The 21406-nt window shown below is 42.8% G+C and overlaps 1 protein-coding gene across 1 annotated transcript in view; it reads right to left on the minus strand.

Moving 5' to 3' along the window:
- The window catches only part of APLF (aprataxin and PNKP like factor), a 265162-nt gene that overhangs the window by 139450 nt on the left and 104306 nt on the right, over positions 1-21406 (minus strand). The window contains exon 5 of the mRNA XM_044291261.1: positions 14905-15022. Coding sequence (XP_044147196.1) covers positions 14905-15022 — 118 coding nt within the window. The remainder of the gene's footprint in view (positions 1-14904; positions 15023-21406) is intronic.

Here is a 21406-nt window from a genome sequence, read left to right on the forward strand (position 1 = left end):
TCTGCTGCGAAATGCCGGCCCGCGATGCGCATGCGCGGGCCGGCTGTGACGTAATCTCGCGTCTCGCGAGATGACGCGCCGATGCGTCCAGGAGGAACAAATCAACCACCTCCCGGACGCATCGGCGCGTTAGGCGGTCGGGAGGTGGTTAAAGGGGTTGTCCACCAAAAAAAAAAAGTCTTCAAACCAGCACCAGGTTCTGAATACTTTTGTAATTGCATATAATTAAAAATTCAGCATAGCCACCGAGTTATTAAAACAAATGTATCTGTATAGCGCCATCTGCTGTATAGCGCTCACCAAGATGGCCTCACATGCTCAGATTCGACCTTCAACTGCCTCCTGAGCTGTGATAGGGAGAGCTCAGACACGCCCCCTGAGCTGCAGCAAAAAAGACACTCCCTTTGAGCTGTCAGCTTGATATAAATCTAACAGAGCAATGAATGGGGAGATCTCTGGACCCATGTGAGATACAGGGAATGGTGTTGGCTTTGTTACAAAAAGAAAATTCCATAATGTCACGATACTGTGATAGAACGATTTGTTAATGTATTAAGGCTACTTTCACATTAGCGTTTTTCTTTTCCGGCATAGAGTTCAGTCACAGGGGCTCTATACCGGAAAAGAACTGATCAGGCATATCCCCATGCATTCTGAATGGAGAGTAATCCGTTCAGGATGCATCAGGATGTCTTCAGCATGCTACGATTTTATCTCCGGCGAAAAAAATTGAAGACTTGCCTGAATGCCGGATCCGGCATTCAAAATATCGGAATGCCGGATCCGTCCTTCCAGTCTGCGCATGCGCAGACCTTTAAAAATGAGAAAAAAATGTATACCTGATCCGTTTTGCCTGATGACATTGGAAAAACGGATCCGGTATTGCAATGCATTTTTCTGACTGATCAGGATCCTGATCAGTCTCAAAAATGCCTGATCAGTCAGAAAAAATGACATGCGTTTGCATACAGTTTGCCTGATCAGGCAGGCAGTTCAGGCAACGGAACTGCCTGCCGGAATCAAACAACGCAAGTGTGAAAGTACCCTAAGGGTCCAGGCTCACGCTGAGCCCATCAGGGTGCCTGTATTTTGCAGAGCAGTCTATGCTTTACTGGTCATCAAAAACAAATGTCAGGACCCCGAATAAGGATCCCAAGAGAAGTGTGAACGAATTATTCTGATATAAATGTGCTTTTGTGGCTTGTTATTTTGCAGATCTAAAAGCCAGACCCTGTGCAGTGTCTCTGACATAGATATTCTTTATATACCAATGTTGTGATACTGTGTGTACAATACAGGTTTAACCACTTCACATCCGCCCATAAGATATAAACATCCTATCGGTGGATGTTTATCTCTGAATGGACTCTCTGGAACGTCCATTCAGAGATGGCAGCAGCACGCTAATCGTGCAGCTGCCGAGCGGGGGGCCCAATGTAATGACAGCAGGGCAACCCAGAGAGAAGGCAGGGAGAGTTCCCAGGTGTCCCTGCCTTCTAGATCGCTCTATACACAACGCTCAACGAGTGCTATGTATACAGATCAGGAAGCGTTATGCTCTTCCTGTCCCGGCCCGGTGGCCATGTGACCGCCAGAGGTAAATAGATAAAATATCCCAGGGCGCAAGAATCCAGTCCAGATGGTAATAGTTAAGATGATACTTTATTGCAGAAATGTGACTGTCAGGGTCGGGAGAGTGCAGGAGCTGTCGGGTCTTCCATAGACCTTGATCAGCCCTGCACTGAGGCTGTACAGCGCTGAATTCTGCTGTACAGCCTCTCTGGGGGCTGTATTTCCCCTGCTACTATGTCAGCCCCAGTTACAGGAGAAATCAATAGTTAAAAAAAATAGAAAAAAAGTGAAGTTAAATGTCCCCCAGAGGTCTTGTATGACCTTATGGGCGACACAAAGTGTAAAAATTTAAACTAACATAAATAAATAAGTAAATAAAAGGTTTCTCATTTAAAAAACAGTTAAAGGGGTTCTGCACTTTCAATTAACTGATGATCTATCCTCTGGATAGATCATCAGCTTCTGATCGGCGGAGGTCCGACACCCGGGACCCCCGCCGATCAGCTGTTTGAGAAGGCAGCGGCGCTCCAGCAGCGCCGCTGCCTTCTCACTATTTACCGCCGGGCCGTCCGCCCACTGACGTCACGACTTGTATCAACTAGAGTGGGCGCGGCTAAGCTCTGTTCACTTGAATGGAGCTTAGCCGCGCCCACTCTAGTTGATACAAGTCGTGACGTCAGTGGGCGGGCGGCCCGGCGGTAAACAGTGAGAAGGCCGCGGCGCTGCTGGAGCGCCGCTGCCTTCTCAAACAGCTGATCGGCGGGGGTCCCGGGTGTCGGACCTCCGCCGATCAGAAGCTGATGATCTATCCAGAGGATAGATCATCAGTTAATTGAAAGTGCAGAACCCCTTTAAAGTGAAATAAAAAAATAAAAAAAAGTATACATATTCGGTATCGCTGCATCCATAACAACCATCTCTATAAAAATATCACATGACCTAACCCCTCAGGTAAACACCGCAAAAAAATAAAAATAAAAACAGTGCCAAAAAAAGAAATTTCTTGTCACCTTACATCACAAAAATTGCAACACCAAGCGATCAAAAAGGTGTGTGCCCCCCAAAACAGTCAAACAGTCACCTCATCCTGCAAAAAATGAGACCCAAACTAAGACAATCGGTCAAAAAATAAAAAAAGCTAGGCTCTCAGACTATGGAGACACTAAAACATCATTTTTTATTTGTTTCAAAAATGCTACTGTGTAAAACTTAAATAAAAAAGTATACATATTAGGTATTGCCACGTCCGTAACGATCTGCTCTATAATAATGTTACCTGACCTAACCCCTCAGGTGAACGCTGTAAAAATAAATAAATAAAAACTGTGCTAAAACAACCTATTATTTTAGTCACCTTGCCCCATAAAGTGTAATAATGAATGATCAAAAAATCATATGTACCTAAAAATGGTACCAATAAAAATGTGAACTCTTCATGCAAACAACGAGCCCCTTCACAAGCTGATTGGCAGAAAAAATAAAATAAAAATGGCGTTCAGAAAATGGAGACACAAAAACATTTTTTTATTTTTTTTTAAGTAATGGGATATGACCGAATATTTTAAAGAAGAGAGGAAGATGTCAGAAGAGAGGTTTAAAAATGTATCACTTTATATTTGGATTTTTTTAAAGGGTGAAGTGACGAAAATCAGGCATTTTTTTTCCATTGCCACATTCACCGTACAGGATAAATATGTTTATATTCAAATAGAATGGGCATTTTGTGATTAAGTGGTGTGAATGATCTTCATTTTTGAATTATTGATTTTAAATTTTTATAAATGGTAAAATAGTGATCATTCAAAACAGAATTGACCCTTTTTAATTTGACAACAGACAACACATGGTACACCATTCACAATAGGTGATAACACTCCTTTCTGACCTCTGTACAGGTCACAGGGCATGGCTAGAAGACACTCCCATAGAAGTCAATCAGGTCTCTTTCAGACCATTGTGCCTATGGACCAAGTGCCTGCCGTAAAGCAATTTCTTATGCTCTCTCAATGCTGTATGAACAGCTCGGGCAAGATGGCCGCCCCCAATAATCGTGCTCAGGAAACAGAATTTAAAAATCTGCAATCAGAAAATAAAAACAGATGAGAAAAAACTATATGTGGCATCAGGGGCGGACTAGGAACTTAAAGTGGCCATGGAAAAAATACTAAAAGTGGCCCTGTTTTGTAGTCTGGTCCAAAATTGGCAAGCTAAAAACTTTTAGCACCTTTTGCGATTAATCGCAACTCTAAAGAATCTTAGTTCTGGGACCCACATCTACGAGGAGATGTTATACTGTATGGGGGCCGCCACAAGGAGACTTTATACTGTATGTGGGGGCCACAAGGAGACGTTATACTGTATGTGGGGGCCACAAGGAGACGTTATACTGTATGGAGGCTGCCACAAGGAGACGTTATACTGTATGGGGGCTGCCACAAGGAGACATTATAATAAAGTCTTGTGGCCACAGGCCACCATACATACAGTAATGTCTTCTTGTTGATCATGTTTGGGGGACTCATGTGACTCCTTATTCCCTAATGCCTGCTATTATAGATCAATGTGCAGACACTAACTGCAGCTTGTAGGCAGGTAGGGAAGGACCAGGACAGGGCCACAGAACTGACAGAAGACATAAAAAGTCTGACATACCACCTTTATTTATGACACTATTCTATGCTTTTTAGGGTCCCTCACTCACTCCTGTTCCTCTGCCTGGACACTCCTCGCAGGCCAGGAGTCGGACGAAGTGGCGAACTCTTGTGCGGAGGGAGACTTTTCCCGCGGTTGCCTCGCTTGTGTGCTCTGATTCTGACATCAGATGTCGGTGGGCGGAGATTTGAATATGGGAGCAAGGAAGGGGAAGAGTCGGGGACGGGCCGCTGCAGGAAGTAATACGTTTCTAATTTTGTCATCAGAGCACACGAGCGAGGCAGCCGCAGGAAAAATTTCTACAGAGACACCCTACTCACACAGAGTTCGCCACATGCAATAGAAACGGCCCGGGTGGGTCTCAGGCGGTGATGTCAGATTGTGGGTGGAGTCTGGAGACTTGAAATGGGAGGCGGAGCAAGAAGGAGCCAGGAGTGAGTGGTGGGAAGGGAAGTAATGGGTTGTACTTCTCAGCTCTATGCAAGATGCAAGGTGTAGGGGCTGGCGGGCGCAGATTTAGAAGCGGTCAGCGCATGACCGCTCCTATAACGTCCCAAAATACCACGGTAATAAGAAAACAGCGATATCGCCATATTGCTGTTCTTTAATACCGCGGTATATCGTTTCCACCGGTATACCGCTCAACCCTAGGCCTCCCTGGCCTATTCTACAAAATAACCAGTCAATTATAATTTTCACTAATATTAATCATAATCTGGAACACATACAGACTTTTCACTGTTACAGCAATAGCAACGTCAGCTGTGTAACTAAGTTGCCAATTGCTGATTACATACAGCTCCCTACGGTTCCCTGAAGCGCTTTCCTCTTCTCTCCTTGGCTACATTGTTATTTTTATCTATAACAGCTACTTCAATTTTTTTTGACCAAATGTAAATAAATGTAAATGAAAACATAATGCAATGATTTGTAAATCTCATAAACCCACAGTTTATTCACAATAGATCATAAAATACATAACAGATGTTGAAAGTCATGAAAAATAAATTAACTCATTTAGAACTTGTGCTAATATTGCCTTACAGTGGGTTTGTAAAAAAATAAAAAAAAATAATAATAAATATATATATATATATATATATATATATATATATATATAGAGTACAGACCAAAAGTTTCGGCACACCTTCTCATGACTATGAAAATTCTAGATTCACACTGAAGGCATCAAAACTATGAATTAACACATGTGGAATTATATACATAACAAAAAAGTGTGAAACAACTGAAATATGTCATATTCTAGGTTCTTCAGTAGTAGCCACCTTTTGCTTTGATTACTGCTTTGCACACTCTTGGCATTCTCTTGATGAGCTTCAAGAGGTAGTCACCTGAAATGGTTTTCACTTCACAGGTGTGCCCTGTCAGGTTTAATAAGTGGGATTTCTTGCCTTATAAATGGGGTTGGGACCATCAGTTGCGTTGTGGAGAAGTCAGGTGGATACACAGCTGATAGTCCTACTGAATAGACTGTTAGAATTTGTATTATGGCAAGAAAAAAGCAGCTAAGTAAAGAAAAACAAGTGGCCATCATTACTTTAAGAAATGAAGCTCAGTCAGTTCGAAAAATTGGGAAAACTTTGAAAGTGTCCCCAAGTGCAGTCACAAAAACCATCAAGCGCTACAAAGAAACTGGCTCACATGCAGACCGCCCCAGGAAAGGAAGACCAAGAGTCACCTCTGCTGCGGAGGATAAGTTCATCCGAGCCACCAGCCTCAGAAATCGCAGGTTAACAGCAGCTCAGATTAGAGACCAGGTCAATGCCACACAGAGTTCTAGCAGCAGACACATCTCTAGAACAACTGTTAAGAGGCGACTGTGTGAATCAGGCCTTCATGGTAGAATATCTGCTAGGAAACCACTGCTAAGGACAGGCAACAAGCAGAAGAGACTTGTTTGGGCTAAAAAACACAAGGAATGGACATTAGACCAGTGGAAATCTGTGCTTTGGTCTGAGGAGTCCAAATTTGAGATCTTTGGTTCCAACCACCGTGTCTTTGTGCGACGCAGAAAAGGTGAACGGATGGACTCTACATGCCTGGTTCACACCGTGAAGCATGGAGGAGGAGGTGTGATGGTGTGGGGGTGCTTTGCTGGTGACACTGTTGGGGATTTATTCAAAATTGAAGGCATACTGAACCAGCATGGCTACCACAGCATCTTGCAGCGGCATGCTATTCCATCCGGTTTGCGTTTAGTTGGACCATCATTTATTTTTCAACAGGACAATGACCCCAAACACACCTCCAGGCTGTGTAAGGGCTAGTTGACCATGAAGGAGAGTGATGGGGTGCTGCGCCAGATGACCTGGCCTCCACAGTCACCGGACCTGAACCCAATCGAGATGGTTTGGGGTGAGCTGGACCGCAGAGTGAAGGCAAAAGGGCCAACAAGTGCTAAGCATCTCTGGGAACTCCTTCAAGACTGTTGGCAGACCATTTCAGGTGACTACCTCTTGAAGCTCATCAAGAGAATGCCAAGAGTGTGCAAAGCAGTAATCAAAGCAAAAGGTGGCTACTTTGAAGAACCTAGAATGACATATTTTCAGTTGTTTCACACTTTTTTGTTATGTCTATAATTCCACATGTGTTAATTCATAGTTTTGATGCCTTCAGTGTGAATCTACAATTTTCATAGTCATGAAAATAAAGAAAACTCTTTGAATGAGAAGGTGTGTCCAAACTTTTGGTCTGTATTGTGTGTGTATATATATATATATATTAGCACTAATAAGGTGATGTTTGTTTCTACTGATGTTCCATGATAAGGAAATAAAGCCATTAATTCATAAGGGCATATTCTTCTTTGTGAACAAGCATGTCAAGCAGTTGCATCGTTATAATGGTATACTGATTTGAAGTGCATGTCAGGGCATGGGATCACGCAGTAAAATAGAGGGAACTGCGCATGCGCGAGACTTCGTAAAGCGAAGCCGAATTGCGGGCTGTCACTCAAAGGCAAGAGGGGGGCGTGGTTACCTTGACTTGAAACAAGGAGGCCGCTGCCCCCTTGACTTCAAGCTGACATGCAAATAAGCGAGGACGTAGGATAACAGATCGTTTTCTGACCTTATACAGCATCGGACTGCAGGATGAAAAGTATGATTAGTATCACACTGCGGGCTACCCTGAGGTACCGCTGCCGGGTTTACATGCATTTAGGAGGTGACAGTTTCCCTTTAATGGTAAATTTGAGTAAATATATTTTAACTTAAAAAAAAATCCAGCTCAGAATCCAGCTCTGTAAGATTCTGGTGTGAACTTGGCACCAAGATACTGAACTTATGCAAGAGGTTAGGAGGCCTAGTATGCTCATAGCTTCTCGGACCGAGCAAGAAGTTCTTTTTTGGAACTTTGCTATCGTGTTCCGTAGAGAGATTTTTTTGTCCTGAGGGAGGAAAAACTCTGTATTTCTGAATCTAGAAGAACTCCCAGGAACAGTCTTTTTGGGGAAGGATGGAGGAAGGATTTCCCCCAATTTATTCTCCAACCTAATTCCTGAAGCCCCATCAGTAAATTTTCTGTTTCTTTTATGGCTATTTATTTTGTTTTTGCAAAAAGTCGTCTAGATATGGAATGATGATCATGTTTGTTTCTCTTAAAGACGCCACTATCTCCACAATTATTTTTGCAAACACCATTGGGGCCGATGAAATGTCGAAAGGGAGAGATAAAAACTGGAAATGACATAGAGTTCCTGAGTTCCTTATCGCAAACCTCAGGTATTTTTGAGAGTTTTCGTGAATGGGGACTTGATAGTATGCCTCCTTTAGATCGATTGATGTTATAAAGGCCCCTTTCTCTATTAGAGGAATTGTGGAGGATACTGGCTCCATTTTTTGAAATGTCTGTACTGGATTGACTTGTTGAGTTGTTTTAGATTTATGATCCTATGAGCAAATCCGTTTTTTTTTTTAACCAGCTCCCGAACGCTTAACGCAGGGATGCGTCCTGTGGGCGGGCGGTCTGTTCCTCCTTGACACGCCGGCGCGTCATCTCGCGAGACGCGAGATTTCCTGTGAACGCGCGCTAAAAGGAGAGCGCGTTCACAGGATCAGAAGGTAAACTAGTTGATCTACAGCGTGCCAGCAGCGATCATTCGCTGGCAGGCTGTAGATGCGATTTTTTTTTTAACCCTTAAAAGGTATATCAGATGCCGTTTTGTTAACAGCATCTGATATACCTGCTACCTGGTCCTCTGGTGGTCCCTTTTGCTTGGATCGACCACCAGAGGACTCAGGCAGCTCTGTAAGTAGCAACAAGCACCACACTACATCCCCCCCTGTCACTTATTAACCCCTGATCACCCCCCTGTCATTGATCACCCCCCTGTAAGGCTACATTCAGACGTCCGTATGTGTTTTGCGGATCCGTCCGTATGTGTTTTGCGGTCCACAAAACACGGACACTGTGGATCTGCAAAACACGGACATCGGCAATGTGCTTTCCGCATTTTGCGGATCCGCACATTGCCAGAACTATATAGAAAATGCCTTTTCTTGTCCGCAATTGCGGACAAGAATAAGACATGTTCTATCGGCTCTACACTCTACACTGATCACTGATCACTGCAAAAACACCATAAAATCGCTGCGGCGCTATAAAAAGATCACTTTTGAGGGGCATGGCGAGTTCATAGAAGAATTTATTTATTTTTGGCACAAATTAGCGGAAATTGTTTATTTATTTTTTTGTTTTTCCACTAACTTGTGACAAAAAATTTAATCTCACATGAACTTGCCATACCCCTCACGGAATCCAAATGCGTAAAATTTTTTAGACATTTATATTCCAGACTTTTTCTCACTCTTTAGGTCCCCTAAAATGCAGGGCAGTATAAATACCCCACAAGTGACCCCATTTTGGAAAGAAGACCCCCCAAGGTATTTCGTGAGGGGCATGGCGAGTTCATGTAAAATTTTATTTTTTGTCACAAGTTAGTGGAATATGAGACTTGTGACAAAAAAATAAAAAATTCCAGGAACTCGCCATGCCCCTCACAGAATACCTCACAGGGTGTCTTCTTTCCAAAATGGGGTCACTTGTGGGGTATTTATACTGCCCTGGTATTTTAGGGGCCCTAAAGCATGAGAAGTAGTTTGGAATCCAAATGCGTAAAAAATGCCCTGTGAAATCCTAAAAGTACTAATTGGAATTTGGGCCCCTTTGCGCACCTAGGCTGCAAAAAAGTGTCACACATGTGGTATCGCCGTACTCAGGAGAAGTAGGGCAATGTGTTGTGTTTTGGGGTGTATTTTGTGAGATATTTCTCTCACCCAGCATGGGTTTATGTAAAAATACACCCCAAAACACATTGCCCTACTTCTCCGGAGTACGGCGATACCACATGTGTGACACTTTTTTGCAGCCTAGGTGCGTAAAGGGGCCGAAAGTCCAACGAGTACCTTTAGGCTTTACAAGGTTTCTCACAATTTAGCCCCGCCCAAAATGCCAGAACAGTAAACACACCCCACAAATGACCCCGATTCGGAAAGTAGACACCCCAAAGTATTCACTGAGGGGGTTAGTGAGTCCGTGAAAAATTGCATTTTTTGTCACAAGTTAGCGGAAAGGGAGACTTTGTGAAAAAAATAAATAAATAACTTGTGCCCAAAAAAAAAAACTTCTATGAACTCACCAATACCTTGGGGTGTCTTCTTTCCAAAATGGGGTCACATGTGGAGTATTTATACTGCCCTGGTATTTTAGGGGCCCTAAAGCGTGAGAAGAAGTCTGGAATCCAAATGCCTAAAAATGCCCTCCTAAAAGGTACTCATTGGAATTTGGGCCCCTTTGCGCACCTAGGCTGCAAAAAAGTGTCACATGTGGTATCGCCGTACTCAGGAGAAGTAGGGCAATGTGTTTTGGGGTGTATTTTTACATATACCCATGCTGGGTGAGAGAAATATCTCTGTAAAATGACAACTTTGTATAAAAAAAAAAAAGGGAAAAGTTGTATTTTACAGAGATATTTATCTCACACAGTGTGGGTATATGTAAAAATACAACCCAAAACACATTGCCCTACTTCTTCTGAGTACGGCGATACCACATGTGTGACACTTTTTTGCAGCCTAGGTGCGCAAAGGGACCCAAATTCCAATGAGTATCTTTACGATTTTATGCATTTGGATTCCAAACTATTTCTCACGCTTTAGGTCCCCTAAAATGCCAGGGCAGTATAAATACCCCACAAGTGACCCCATTTTGGAAAGAAGACACCCCAAGGTATTCTGTGAGGGGTATGGTGAGTTCATGTAAAATTTTATTTTTTGTCACAAGTTAGTGGAATATGAGACGTAAGAAAAAAAAAAATAACATATACGGTATATCATTTTCCGCTAACTTGTGACAAAAAATAAAAACTTCTATGAACTCACTATGCCCATCAGCGAATACCTTAGGGTGTCTACTTTGCGAAATGGGGTCATTTGTGGGGTGTTTCTACTGTCTGGGCATTGTAGAACCTCAGGAAACATGACAGGTGCTCAGAAAGTCAAAGTGCGTAAATTCCCATTTTTGCACCATAGTTTGTAAACGCTATAACTTTTACCCAAACTAATAAATATACACTTATTGCATTTTTTTAAATCAAAGACATGTAGAACAATACATTTAGAGAAAAATGTATAAAGAAATGTAGTTTTAAATTTCGGTCAATTTTGATTAATATCAAAAAAGGTTAAAATGTCAGCAGCAATGAAATACCACCAAATGAAAGCTCTATTAGTGAGAAGAAAAGGAGGTAAAATTCATTTGGGTGGTAAACCGTGAAAGTAGTGTAGTGCAGAATTGTAAGCTAGGGGGGCTGAGGTGGTTAATAGAACCCCCTTCCATCCTCTGACTTTGGGCCAACTTGTATCATTACATTTGAACATTGTAATTTTTTCATTTCTTCCTATAGTTTTTACGTGATCTTGGGGCCATGGGAGGTGATCTGAAAGCCTCTTGGGTTGGAGGAAAACCCTGAGCAACGATATTTAAAACCCAAGGGTTTGAGGTTACTTTTTCCCATTGAGGAAAAAATTGTTTCCCCAACCCCCACTCTGGCATTATAGCTTGTCAGCTTGTTTGCTTTAGGGATTAAGAAGGAACCCTCTGCCTCTGCCCCATTTTGGATAACTCCAGTGGTCTGATTTTCCTTTACCTCTATATGATCTGAACTGGGTATTTTGCTGACGAAAAAACCTTTCCTGGTATCCCCCTCCTCCGGAAATCCTTTCTTTTTGTCTGCCGCCTTTTCTAGAATTTTGTAAAGGAGGGGTCCAAAGACGTAGTCACCAGAAAAAGCTATTGAACACAGCTTGGATTTAGATATTTTATCTCCTGACCAGGATTTAACCATTATGCTCACCTGGCTGAGTTTGAAAGTGCTCCTTCTCTGGCAGCAAATCTAACTGATTCTGCAGAGGCATCGGCTAAAAAGGCCGTTGCTGATTTTAAAAGAGGAATGGAGTTTATAATTTCCTCTCTTGCGGTTTTATTTGTTAAGCGGTCTTTCAACTGTTTAAGCCATAGAAACATAGATCTAGCTACTGAGCTGGCCGCGATATTTGTTTTTAAAGAGAAAGTAGATGCCTCTCAAGCTTTTTTCAACAGACAATTAGCTCTGTGTTCCATAGGTTCGCGCAATTGAGAGGAGTCCTCAAAAGGAAGAGAGGTATTTTTAATCACCTTCGCCACTTAGACATCTATTTTAGGGGTGCCGTCAAAGATCTTGGATTCTGACGGATCAAAAAGAAGATGGTTTCTAAATTTTATAGGAATCCCCAACCTCTTTTCAGGCTCTAACCATTCATCAAGTATCATGTCCCGTACATTTTCGTGTATAGGGAAAACCATAGACTTTTTAGATCTTAAACCTCCGAACATCTTGTCCTGTACTGAGCGCGGTTTAGGTATGTCTTCAATACACATCGTAGATCTAACCGCTTTTAACAATTCATCCATATGCTCAAAAGTAATATTTTTTCCCTTCGACTACAATTTCACCTTCAGAAAATAAATCTTCCTCCCCCAAGGGTCTGGAAGATGAAGATTCCTCGTCCAGCTACTCAGGATCAAGGAGGAAGGAACAGAAAGTCTGTTGTTTTTTTAGGAGGTATCACAGATTAACTGGTCGCACCCAAGGAAGCCAGCGATGATTTTATCTCTTCTTGAATCAGAGTTTTTACATCAGATAAGATAGAAGGTTGCATGGGAGTCTTTTATTACAGACTGCACATTTCAGAGACTTAGTTTTAACTTTTGTCTCCTTAGCTCACTGACAATAAAAAAAAAAAAAAAAAAAAAGAGCAACCATGTATCAGCAGACACCAAAAAAGAAAATAAGGCAAGCCCCAGAAGCATTTTTGTGCCAAAAAGAACTCACAGAGGGTAGACCAGTGGACTCAGTAGTCTCCATGGTGGGGGTCTCAGGCGCTAACATCCTGAACTGACGAAGGCTCCTCTGTGTTGGGAGGAGGTCAGCTTCCATCCTGCCTGGTCGGCGTTTTATTCCCATGTCCTTGATTAGACCAGCGCTTCCGCTTCTTGGACAGCACCCCTAGGTTCCGACCCCCCTCTGTAACCACGTGACCACTAAGCGTCGGGCCGGGTCACGTGGTTCAAAGGAACGTGCTTAGACGCCAGCAGACTCCGGGCATCCATTATGACGCTTAGCTGGCTGCCTCCTCTTAAGGTAGAAGTTGTGGCAGTTTTCTGTTAAACAGGCCCTGGACTAGCCGGAGCGGGTACGCTGCCTCTACCCTCTGTCCAGCCTTCGCCTCATGCCACAGGAGGATCAAAGGGGAATAGAAAAAAGGAGAGATCCCATACTCAAAACCATAAAGGAGGAGGTAAGGGTAGCCCAGGCTATCGATACCTCAGAGTTTCTCAGAAAATTTAAATTAAATTAAAAAAATTTAAAAATACAATTATTGTAAATCTTCACCTCCCAGGCAGGGAGGCATCTCTCGGTGTTTCCCCACGTAGGGACAGGAAATACTGAGGTGAGTGGGTGGGAGGGGCAATTTAAACTCTCTGTGTTCCTGTCCCTATATAGGTCAGGGGTGAATCGAAATGGAAAATCTGTTATATTTTGCATTGCCATATAGTAATATCCATAGCATTTCTTCTGCCAACATAGATGTCTGAGGGCTTGCCTTTTGCAGGACAGACTGCACTTTTTATTTGTACCAATTTGGGGTACGTAAAACTTTTTGATGATTTGATATGTTTTTTTAGGAGGTGAGGTGACAAAAATAGCTATTTTGGCGTGATTTATATATATATATTTTGATATGTTCACTTGATGGGGTAGATCATGTGACATTTTTATACAGCTGTTATACAGCTTTTATACAGTTGTTATGGACGCGGCGATACCAAATATGTTTTTTTTTTTTGTTTTTTTTTTAAGTTTAACGCAATAAGAGAATTTTTGTGGCCATTTTCTTAAAGGCATTTTTTTTTTCTGGTGATGGTCTTGTGTGAGGGCTCATTTTGTGGAATAAGGTGACAATGTGATTGGTACCATTTTGGGGTACATATGACTTTTTGATTGCTTGATATTATGTTTTTTGGTAGATGACCAAAAAATTGCTGTTTTGGCATAATTTTTGTTTATTAATTTTTTTACAGCGTTCACCCGATGAGATACATCATGTGAAATTTTTATAGAGGTGGTCATTACGGACGTGGCGATAAGAAATATGGGGGTTTTTTTTATTCTGTTTTGAATCATTTTTAAATTACTTAATTGGGGAAAAAGGGTGCTTTTTTAAATCTGAAATTTATTTGTATTTTTTTATAAACCGCTTTTTTTATTTTTTTTGTTTTAGACTTTGTGTCCCCCCCATAAGGTCATACAAGACCTCTGGGGGACATTTAACATTACACTGATTTCTCCTGAAACTGGGGCTGACAGAATAAGAATTTACTGAAGCTATAATGAGTGTTTATGAAAGCAAGGATCTAAGGTCTCCCCATTAGCAACTGCTGTCAGACCTCCACAGTGTAAAATGTTGCACTTATCCAGTGGGCAAGCATTACATATTTACTGCTGCACTAACCATATCTAAATAACATGTTTAAAAGGGTATTCACAGCTTTAACATATAATGTCTTATCACTCGGATATGCCAAAAATGTCAGATAGGTTTAAGTCACACCTCTGGGACCCTTCCTGTCTCCAGAACAGGACCTCAAAATGAATGAAGAGCACACCACACATGTTCACTGCTATGGGAACATGCTCCGCTGTTTTTGGAAGTCCCATAGGGATGAATGGAGAGTGGCTACGGCTTGCTCTCCCTTCACTATGGGCCCCGTTCTGGAAACAGCGGTGCGTCCCATTTAATAAATATCCTAGAGACATTTCATAAATGTCTCAGATGGGAATACCCCTTTAAGAAGCAGAAAAGGATGTGATGTCAGGGTGCCTGCTTTATATTACACTGAACTGCTACAAGTTCTAGAATTGGAAAAAAAAAAAAAAAGAGTGAAGAAATCACCAACATTGAAGGTTCTTTAATGTGTACCCACAAGCACAGTGCACTTACATAATTATAGAGAATCCAGCATGTGACGGTTACCAAGAAAAATCTTTTTATGGTAGGAGAACTGTTTTTGTGAATTTTAAAGATCATAAAGGACTCCAGAAACAAGGGCAAACCTTACCTGCTGTAATAACATGGGAAGGAAGAGCCTGAACTGGAAGATCTCCCTGCAACATCCAGTTTGGAAGAACACGTTTCCTCCGTGCAGGTTGTGACGATTCTCCATCTGCAGCACAGGGCTGTAATGATGAAATTTAACAGTGATTACATTCTGATTTGATGGATAAGTACCCTTAAAACACAATTACACTGCCAGCTCTGAAAAACAAATCACGTGCAAAAAGTAATCCTGAGCTGTCTGTATCCACATCAACGCAAGGGGTTTTGTATGCATCTTGTATTAAAGTTGTTGGTCAGCCTTTTCTAACTTATGGCTTATCCTCAGGATAGGCCATCACCAAGGGTCCACCCCGCGATCCGCTGTTAAGGTGCAGCTCCATTGCCAGAACTAAACAGCATTAACTGTGTAGTGGAGGGAGCTACACAGTTCTGGCACCAACTTGTGGTGTTGGAGAATCAGCGGAAGTGTGGGGTGTTGGACGTCCACCAGCTACTGATGGCTTATCCTGAGGATAGGTCATAACTTAATAAAAGTAGGACAACCCCTTTAAAGGTATTAAATGTCCTAGGGATTGGCGGAAATCCCAGCAGTGGACAGGGCGTAAGGCCTGTTTCAGACTGCCATTATGAGCTCCAGAAGGCTGTTCTGGCACAGAACACATCGGTTTTTGCCGGCTGAATCCAGGCTTATTAGCCAGATAGTGGCCGGATAGTCAATGGGGCTGCAGGGCATTCCGGTAACATCCAGCAATGCTGGATTCAGAGAGACCCAGCAGACACGTACAGTCACCTACTGAGCTATGCTTTGCTTCTCCTTTCCCTGTATTTTGCAGATTTCCCAACATGAAAAATGACAGATTTAAACTGCTTCAGGCAGATATGTGGTGCAAGGCAGGTATGCCAAATTTTTTATCCAAACTGATCCTAAATTTTGGCTCAGTTAGTAAATCTCCTTCATTGTTTCCTTCTCCTATTATGCACGGTTGAGCTCTCCATGTGTTCGCCAGACTGGTTGGCATATTATAACGTTCTGTTTTCTGCAACTCAGTGCTAACCTGGCTTCCCGTGCCTGCGATTCTGTCCCCACGCGCAGGTAAGGGCACCGGGCTACTTTACTGCCCCCCATTGCTGCACGCTGTATTGACAGGCACAGGCAGCAGGGTTCATAGCTGTGGTGAGTGCTCCTGCCACCAACATCCCCCTCATAGCTCTGAGCAGAGCTTACCCTCTGGCTCAGAGTTCCTTGTGCGTGTCTCTCTTCCTTATGTGAGGCAGCCTGCGCACGCCTCCCATCTTCCGCAGCCTATGCCTTGCCTGCAGAAAGTATGTCTCTCCTCACCATCTGAGGTATCGTGTGAAGAACGAGGGGTGTGCTTAGAGATCTCCCTCAGATGGAGTTGGTCGCGTGGGGCAGCGGGTTCTCATCCGCTAGTCATAACACTCAGTACATACTGCAACCTATAATACAGTTTACTTCAATATAATATGTTTCATTGGTACAATATCATGAGGCAAATAACTGTCACAACCATGTTTATGGCCGTGACTCCTTGGGAGCCGCATACAGTTGCCCGCGGTTTTGGTTTGTTGTGTCAACCGCAGCTGGGGGCACTTTGCTGTCTGCCTCAGGTGCGGTTGCCACGGACAACAGGTATGTGTGCGGTTGCCTTGGAGTTGTGTGTGTATGCACTTTGTATGTCTGCTGTGCACTCTGTGTTATGTTTGGTGTGCACTGTGACATTTTCCCTTCACTGTAGCTGCCCGTGGCAACGTTTGGTTTGATGTACATGTGGTGGCAGTGTCTCGGCCTTTTGGCCGGCTCCCAGGACACGTTTGCCACACATGTCGTTGTCAACGGTAACAGCTGCAGTGAGTATCTGTGTGTATTTCCCTTTTTTGTGGTCTCACTACACTCCCTGGTGTTGGAAGGGTTAATTCCCTTCTGTGTGTGTGAACACTGGGCGTGTCTGTGTGGGTGTGACTACTTGGGCCTATAAAGCCTCATGGTTATCTCCAGTCTGAGGGGTACTTCAGCCATGACTAGCTGGTGTAGCCTCCTGTCTTATTTCACCTGCCAGTGGGGGCCACCCTTGTGGTCATAAGTTTAAGTTTATGTGATGTTCTGTTGTTGTTTTCCTTTACTATTATGTGCAGCTATGGATCTGGGTTCCTGTGTGTGGTTGTGTGTGTGCTGAGTTCTATTTGTATTGCTGTGGACTTCAGCTTGCCTGCACACGGATCCAGTCAGCAAGGCTGTGGCAGGTGGCTGGAACTAGTGCAGCACCTGCCATATCCATAGGCCTGTTTCTGTTCCCCTTTTTCCTGCAGCTTGGCCAGTGAGACTCCTGTTCCTCCGTGTCCAGAAGGAACAGGTCGTCTTACCCTTCACTCCTAGTTCAGGGACCGGCGGAGGGCGAGTAGGGATCCGAGGTTCCTGAGCATGGGCCCTCCTACCGTCAAGGTCGGCCCATGCAGCTAGGAGTTAGGGACGGATTAGGGATGCTTTAGGCGGTGACCTGCTCCCTAATTCTCTCGTCCTGGCCGAGCTGGGGTTTACATCTTCTGGCATTGCATGGCTGAGGATTTTCCCCATCCTCAGCCGTGACAATAACAAACAAACTGCAGATAATTTGCTAAAAACACTTGGTATTGAAGATTTGTGATGATTTACAATTGTCAAACATCTAAATAACTTCATCACATTCCAGGTAAACAATAAAGCAGGAGCCTGGCTCACAGGAAGCAGTCTGTAAATGTATTACACTCAGTAATAAACTTACAGCCAATTCATTATAATGCAGAAGTATTGTGATGCATTGTAAAGGGGATCAGACCCCCAAAAGTTGAAGTTTCACAGTGGGACAAAATATAAAGTGAAAAAAAAAGTTAAAAAAAAAAAGTTAAAAAAAGCGTCCTTTTGCCAAAATAAAGTAAAAAAAAAAAAAAAAGTTTTTTTTTTAAATAGGAAAAAAAGAAAAAGAAAATTAGACATATTAGATATCTCCGTGTCCGTATCGACCGGCTCTATAACAATATCCCATGACCTAACCCCTCAGGTGAACACCATAAAAATAAAAATACAAGTTGTCACTTCACATCACTAAAAGTGCAACACCAAGCAATCAAAAAGGCATATGCCCCCCCAAAATAGTACCAATCTAACCGTCATCTCATCCCGCAAAAAATGAGCCTCTACCTAAGACAATCGCCCAAAAAATAATAAAAACTATAGCTCTCAGACTATGGAGACACTAAAACAGAATTTTTTTTCATTTAAAAAATATAATTGTGTAAAACGTAAATAAAAAAATATATACCAGGGCTCCAGATGGCGACCAAAACGGTCGCCAATGCGCCTTAAAATTTGCAGATGGCGACAAGACTTTTTAGTCTTGTCGCCATTTGCGACTGGACCGCTGCGCAGCCTTGTATCAGTTAAAGATACTAGCACAGTGGAGAAGCGGGGAGAGTCCCTCCCTCCCCACTGTGACACGGCCGCCACTGCCACCAATGGAAAGATATCAGGGAGGAGGAGAGGAGGAGCTGTAGCCACTGCGCCACAAATGAATGTAAAACATATTCATACAAGTGTCGGCAGCGTTATCACAGACCCGGCCTTAATAACAGGGCATGCAATATGCGGCAATTAACCCCTCAGTTGCCACATCTGAGGGGTTAACTGCCGCGGATCACATGCCCCGTTATTGAGGCTTGGTGGCGGGTCTGTGATGCCGCTGTCGACACTTGTATAAATGAGTTAAAGAGGACCTTTCATGGGTCCAAAGAATATTAACTTCGTAGCAGGCTACATAGAGCGGTTCCCAGGGATCTTACTATTATTCCTGGGCGTCGCTCCAATCGCCCGCTGTGGCCCCCGGTATTTTCAACATTCAGAGCAAAAAGGAGGAGACGCCAGTGTCTCTCCTTCTCCCTGACAGCAGCGCTGTCCAATCGCAGCGCAGGGCTCAGAGCCAGGGAAGAAAAAAAAACTCCCTGGCTCTGCGCTGCGATTGGACAGCGCTGCTGTCGGGGAGAAGGCGAGACAATGGCGCCCAGGAATAATAGTAAGTGCCCTTAGATCCCTGGGCACCGCTCTATGCAGCCTGCTACTTAGTTCATATTCTTTGGACCCATGAAAGGTCCTCTTTAATTACATTCATTGGGGGGTGCAGTGCGCACTCTTAAAGTCCCCCCCCCCCCCCATTATTAGTATCATTGGTGGCTTAGTGGCCACAGGCCCCCCTCATTGTTACATGGTGGCCATAGGGTCCCCTCCCCTCCATTGGTGGCAGTGGCAGATTACACTGCTGGGGCTCCGAGCGGATACCATGGCAGCCAGGACGCTACTGAAGCCCTGGCTGCAATGGTAATCTCCCTGCTGCTGTGAGTACTATGCACAGGGCAGCAGGGAGAGTGTGAGGTCCTAGTCACCCTAAAACAGCTCTATTGGGGTGAATAGGACAAGGGATGAAAAGATCCAGGTTATAGCCCCTAAGGAGGGAAATGGGTATTAAATAAAAAGTTTAAAAAAAGTTTAAAAAAAACACCAAAATACCAAAAGTTTAAATCGCCCCCTGTCCCAATTTTACATATAAAATTTACAAACAATAAAAAATAACATTACATATCGCCACATCCGAAAAAGTGTGAGCTATTAGAATATAAAAAAAATATTTCCGCTCTGGTGAAGGCCGTAACCGTGCAAAAAAAAAAAAAAAAACGGTGCCAAAACAGCTTCTTTTTTTTTTGGTACCTTGCCTCACAAAAAGTGTAATATAGAGCAACCAAAAAAATTATATGTACCCTAAAATAGTACCAACAAAACCCTATAGCTTCCAAAATGGGGTCACTTTTTTGGACCATATGGAGTTCCTTTCTATACATTTCATACAGAAATTTACAACCACATATGGGGTTTCTGTAAACTACAGAATCAGGGCAATAAATATTGAGTTTTGTTTTGCTGTTAACCCTTGCTTTGTTACTGGAAAAAAGATTAAAATGGAAAATCTGCCAAAAAAGTGAAATTTCTGAAATTTCATCTCCATTTTCCATTAATTCTTGTAGAACACCTAAGGCTACGTTCACACGGGCGAGATTTCCGCGCGGGTGCAATGCAGTAGGTGAACGCATTGCACCTGCACTGAATCCTGACCCATTCATTTCAATGGGGCTGTGCACATGAGCATTTTTTTTCATGCATCACTTCTGCAATGCTTTAAAATCGCAGCATGTTCTATATTCTGCGTTTTTCACGCAGCCCTGGCTCCATAGAAGTGAATGGGGCTGCGTTAATAACGCATTGCATCTGCAAGCAAGTGCGGATGCAATGCGTTTTTCACTGATGGTTGCTAGGAGATGTTGTTTGTAAACCTTCAGTTTTTTATCACGCGCGTGAAAAACGCATCAAAACGCATTGCACCCGCGCGGAAAAAACTGAACAACTAAACGCAATTGCAGCCAAAACTGACTGAACTTGCTTGCAAAATGGTGCGAGTTTAACTGAACGCACCCTGAACGCATCCGGACCAAATCTGTCACGCTCGTGTGAACTCAGCCTAAAGGGTTAACAAAGTTTGTAAAATCAGTTTTGAATACCTTGAGGGGTGTAGTTTCTAAAATAGGGTCACTTTTGGGTGGTTTATATTATGTAAGCCTTACAAAGTGACTTCAGACCTGAACTCATCCTTAAAAAGTGGGTCTTGGAAATTTTCTGAAAAATGTCAAGATTTGCTTTTAAACTTCTAACGTCCCCAAAAAATAAAATGGCATTCACAAAATTATCCAAACATGAAGTAGACATATGGGGAATGTAAAGTAACAACTATTTTTAGAGGTATTACTATCTATTATAAAAGTAGAAACATTACAATTTGCTAATTTTTCAAAATTTTGGGGTAAATTTTTTATTTTATTTTTATAAATAAAAATGAAATATTTTGACTCAATTTTACCACTGTCGTGAAGTACAATATGTTTCGAGAAAACAATCTCAGAATGTCCTGGATAAGTAAAAGCGGTTTAAAGTTATTACCACATAAATTGACACATTAGATTTGCTAAAAATGGCCTGGGCAAAAGGGTCAAAAATGGCTTGGTCCTGAAAGGATTAATTATAACCCATGTACAATGATTGTTCTTGAGCTTGACAGCTGGAAATGGATGTAGAGCAATTCATCCGGTAGCTACTGTTATCAGGCATTCATTTGAAGAAGTTTGCTGGAAAAATAACTCTGATGGCTGAACCTTGGTGTAGGCCATCATTCTGAGATGAGTGCAAGTACAACCTGTGGTGCTCAATTTACTGTGCTGCTTTAGTACATGAGACTGTGTCCAGTAGTGCAGCTCAACCCCATTCACTTTAATATAGCAAGGGTGCATTTCCAGACAAAGATCAACATTGTTTGGCGTATGTGTCAGCAAAAAGTACAGATTTATGGTGCTGCTGATCACTAATCCTGCTCCCCTTCCCTATCCTATTACCCTTCCCATTTTCCCATACC

This window comes from Bufo gargarizans, chromosome 4, assembly GCF_014858855.1.
Source record: "Bufo gargarizans isolate SCDJY-AF-19 chromosome 4, ASM1485885v1, whole genome shotgun sequence".
Classification (NCBI taxonomy): domain Eukaryota; kingdom Metazoa; phylum Chordata; class Amphibia; order Anura; family Bufonidae; genus Bufo; species Bufo gargarizans.